The 4,999-nt window shown below is 38.0% G+C and overlaps 1 protein-coding gene across 1 annotated transcript; it reads left to right on the forward strand.

Annotated features, from left to right (window-relative positions):
* Positions 1-3,480: 3,480 nt before the first annotated feature.
* Positions 3,481-3,789, forward strand: LOC308515391 (oocyte-expressed protein-like; the record flags this gene model as incomplete). Its single annotated transcript, XM_081086002.1, has 1 exon — positions 3,481-3,789. The coding sequence occupies one exon, from the start codon at positions 3,481-3,483 to the stop codon at positions 3,787-3,789; it is 309 nt and encodes a 102-aa protein (XP_080942128.1).
* Between the last annotated feature and the right edge of the window lie 1,210 nt (positions 3,790-4,999).

Raw genomic sequence — 4,999 nt, forward strand, 5'->3', positions numbered from 1 at the left:
GATTAGACTTAAAGGAAAAATTAAAGAACTAAATTCATTTCTTTGTCATTTTTTTCATATAAATAGTTGGAGATTTTTTAAAAAGAAAAGCTAATTTTTTGGTTTGTTTGTTTTTTACCCTAAGCAGATTTCACAACATAAGTATGGACATAGAATCTTACCCAAGCAATCCTAACATAGAGAATATGGTACACAAATCTTTGAACACAATATAAGACAATTATGGGAATGTAGAGAAGTTTAACCAAAATGCTATGAAACTATAGAAGGGAAGATCTATTCCAGTAAAAGGAATAACTTGTGAACAAGTACATGTTAATGGGAAACAAGAATTAGTACAAGGGATAGAACAACAGGCAAGGCTGAGGTTTGATGCCATAGTAGACTAACCTTGAACTAGGAATATCAGAGAAAGATGTGGCAATTCAGATGCCAAAAATTTGAGCCTACATCTTAATTTTCTCAATAACACATTTTAAATAGAAATTTAAATAAATCACTTAATTCATTGTGTGTTTCTACATTGATTGACATCATATACATTATTTTATGATGGCAATATAAGTACAAAGAATGAAATTCTTTCTAACAGCAATGTGTTAGAATTTTTTGAAAGATTCATGACAACTAGAATTTTCTAAGACCAATTTTAGTAAAAACAAAGAACATACATTTTGGAAAAATATATTTACATCTTTCCTGATATACAAGTAAATCTTAGACATATGCTCATAAAGAAGGAGTATTGAGAAAAATTTTCTATGGTCTTTTTTTGTATTACTACTGTTTAAGGGAAAAGACATGAAAACCCAATTGCTGTACATGACATTTTCTTTTGGGATAGCTGAGAATATTAATGAATTTGTCCAAGGTGACTGAATTTTATTAGCTAGTTATTTACAAGTTAAATACCCTAGACATTTAGTCCCTTGTTGACATGTTATCATCAATTTTCCTTTTTCTTTTCTGTCAGGTTTAATACTGACAGTTAAAACAATGCATGTAAAACTAAAAGGCTCATAGTTATTTGATTTCAAAATGTTCATTTTGTTCTCCAAATTAAAAATTGACATAATCTTTAATGGGATACTTTTCTTATTTTCCTTTCCTTTTAATTTTTTCTATGACCTTAGCAACATTGATATTGCTGTATCACATATGCTGAGCTTCTGTTCTGAATTATATGTATTTTGGCGGTGCCAATTTTCACATGTGTGTAGCATATTTCTTATAGATACCAATTCTTTTCTATAACATTCTTAGTCTTCTTAAAGATACAATGCTAATATTCTGCTACTGGGTCTACTTTTGAAAGAAAATTGAGCATAAACTATTTAACAAAATAGCAAGAAAGGAGGAAGGAACAAGGCAACACAATATGTACTACTTTCAACAATAAAGAATTTAAATTAAAAAAAAAAAACATATCCTCAGGTGAGGATTAAAGAAAGATAATAAAGTAAAATAAAAAACAATGAATTTGGGCACAAAGTCTGGTAACTATGATAGCATTTCAACATATATTGTTTTTAAATCAAAATCAAATATAAGAAAAGACTGTTTTCATAATCTTTATTTAAGGTTCAATCTAACTTGTTTCTATCCTTATCTTTAGCCTTATCTATGGGTACTCCATTCCCTGAACTGATTTATTGAAGATCCCAAAACAGAACTGATCCATTAACATGATACTTTTGATTACTATTCTATCAAACAGATGGAATTCCCTGTTTTCTTCCTCTAGACCAGTGGTTCTTAACTTTCTGGCCCTTTAAATACAGTTCCTCATGTTGTGATCCAACCATAACATTATTTTCGTTGCTACTTCATAACTGTAATGTTGCTACTGTTATGAATCGTAATGTAAATATCTTACATGCAGGATGGTCTTAGGCGACCCCTGTGAAAGGGTCGTTCTACCGCCAAAGGGGTCGCGACTCACAGGTTGAGAACCGCTGCTCTAGACTCACTATATCTATTTTTCAAAACTAGTAATCCATTACTGATTCTTTTTTTAAAGTATATTTTATTGATTTTAGAGAGGAAGGGAGAAGGAGAGAGAGATAGAAACATCAATGATGAGAGAGAATCATTGATTGGCAGCCTCCTGCATGCCCCCTACTGGGGATCAAGCCTACAACCCAGGCATGTGCCCTTGGTGGAATGGAACCTAGGACCCTTCAGTCTGCAGCCGATGCTCTATCCATTGAGCCAAACCAGCTAGGACCATGACTGATTTTTTTTTTTTCATTGATTAAGGCAGTGGTTCTCAACCTTCCTAATGCCAAGACCCTTTAAGACAGTTCCTCATGCTGTGGTGACCCCCAATTTCATTGTTACAAATTGACCATAATTAAAGCATAGTGATTAATCACAAAAACAATATGTTATTATATATGTGTTTTCTGATGGTCTTAGGCTACCCCTGTGAAAGGGTCGTTCGACCCCCAAAGGGCTTGCAACCCACAGGTTGAGAACCGCTGGATTAAGGTATTACATACATTACTGATTCTTTAAAAGCTTTCCATTGCCAATCCAGCCTGAACTGATCACTCAGACTTATTAGCTTTCATATCAAGGCCAGTTTCATATTTGGCAATAAGCTGTATACTCCAAGTAATATTTCTACAATTACTTTTCAGAACTTCCAAATAGATCATTTTAAAGGGGATGGGAGGACTAGTAAAGATTGCAAGTATTTTGTTTTAAATATATTTTTGTTGATTTTAGAGAAGAAGGCGGGGGGGGGGGGGGCGGAGAGAGAGATAGAACATCGATGATGAGAAAAAAAAATCATTGATCAGCTTTCTCCAGCATGCATGCCACTGGGGATAAAGCCTGAAACCTGAACAGGTCATGGACCAGAAATTGAATGGTGGCCTGGTGGCCTCCTGGTTCATAGGTCAACATACAACCTCTGAGCCACAATGGTCAGACCTGAAGTTTGCAAGTATTTATGTCATATCGCTCTATGTAAGAATTTGAGACCAAGGACCACATTTTATATATCATTTCCCCACAGAATACAAAACAAAATGTTGAAGACTGTTGTTTTTAAATCTATGAAACATAATCTGTGGTATAATTCCATCTATGGAGAAACAAAAAAGTGTGGTTTCTTCCATTTATTTGTTCACTCCGTTCATCAGTATTTATTGAATACTTGCTAGGTGCAAGACACTGGGTAAACAAACAAGAAAATGGCACTAATTCTTCCTTCAATGCATCAGTAAATAGGCAGTTGTCCCTTTTACCTACTTTACATGGCCAAACTCCCAAGAACATTTGTGTACATTCAGTAGCTGCTAACACCCTAACGCAGTGGTTCTCAACATTCTGGCCCTTTAAATACAGTTCTTCATGTTGTGACCCAACCATAAAGTTATTTTCGTTGCTACTTCATAACTGTACTTTTGCTGCTGTTAAGATTGGAGTTCTGTGAGAGCAACTCAACCTCTCCCTGGAGCTGCAGGTCCCAGCATGGTCGACCAGCCCGGTGCTGTGGTCCAGGAGAACACATGGATGTCCGCCCAGGCCCTGGACAGGCTCCTGAAGATGCCGCTTCCGCTGCCATGGATTCGCACTCGGCCCTGGTGGTTTCCTGCGCTGGAGCTGAGAGTCCCATTGGTGTTTTACCTGGAGGCATGTCTGGCTGACCCCACCTTCGGCAAAAACGGAGCCATGATTCCGGAAATAGACTGTATGAACCAGGTCCTGCTGATGGTGGAAAAGGTGAATTCTGGGAGCTTAATCGAAATCAGTTTTTGGACAGCCCCCTGTCCAATATAGGGTGAAAAGCATGCTCCTGAGCCTGGCAGCAAGGCACCGGGAAAACCGTGCCGGAGATAAGAAGATGAAACAACTGGAGAAGTTCTTGAAGGCCCATGGGTCACCTCCCCTGACTCCCCAGTCTGCCCGGTCTTGGTCTCCTGTTGCATGATATTGGCAGGAGCATTATGAGAACCGACCTGCTCCTGCTCCCGAAGTTCAAAGAAGCAAGTGTCCGTAAATCTCAGCTTCTTTCTTTCTTTTGTTGGATGGATGGTTAGGTTATTCTGATGCAGATGTGAGTACTGTTGTAATACAATGAATTTCCTTTTTGTCCAAAAAAAAAAAAAAATTGTTGGTTTCTAGAAAAGTGTAATTTTCTTGTTAATATGTTCACTTACCCATATAACACTATTATAGTTTATTGGGAAAACTAAACAAAAATAGAAACATTGTTCAATAAAATAACAAAGCAGTCATCATGTAAAAATGCTTGGTAGCATTTTGAGATAAGCCATTTTTTATTGTTTTCTAAAGCATAAATATATACTAGTGTTTGTAATATATGAAGAATTGAGTTAATGACAAATTCACTTTAGGACACATGAATCTATCATGTAAGGATGTTTTCCATAATTAAAAGAAAGTAAGTAACTCTAGCCATAGCTTAATTATAACATTAAAATGCAACCATTAAAAAAATTGAAAACAGACTCTCAGTACATGGCAGCCAACAGGAGAGCAGGGAGGGAGAGAGTGTGATGACTAAAAGAATTAGAGGGACATGTGTGGACATGTGGGTGAATGAGGGACAGATGGTTATATCAGGAATCTCAGGGACTGACAGATCAGACACTCTTAAAGGAGGAGCCCCTGATACTGCCCCAGGTCAGCTCAGCTTTGGCTAGGAACCCTCCCCATATTGTAGAGGGGGCAGGGAAAAATGAAGGCCAAGAGTGCTGCCATGCCAACATTCAGACCAATCTCAGATGCCACCCCCAGACCAGTGCAGGGAGCCATTTGGCAACCATAACTCTCGCGGAACCACCACCATGCCCGGTACCACAATACGGTTCTCAAAAGTCTGTAGTGAGTGCACACCAGACAGACCTCCCAAGCTGTGCCTCCCCACCAGAGCCCAAACCAGTGTCTGGGGATCCCGCACTTTAGGTCCTTACACTGTGAGTGTAAACCAAGGGTACCCCACACCCAGCTCCACCCCTGGACCCAG

The sequence above is a fragment of the Myotis nattereri genome, assembly GCF_964212035.1.
Source record: "Myotis nattereri genome assembly, chromosome: 3".
Taxonomy (NCBI): Eukaryota; Metazoa; Chordata; class Mammalia; order Chiroptera; family Vespertilionidae; genus Myotis; species Myotis nattereri.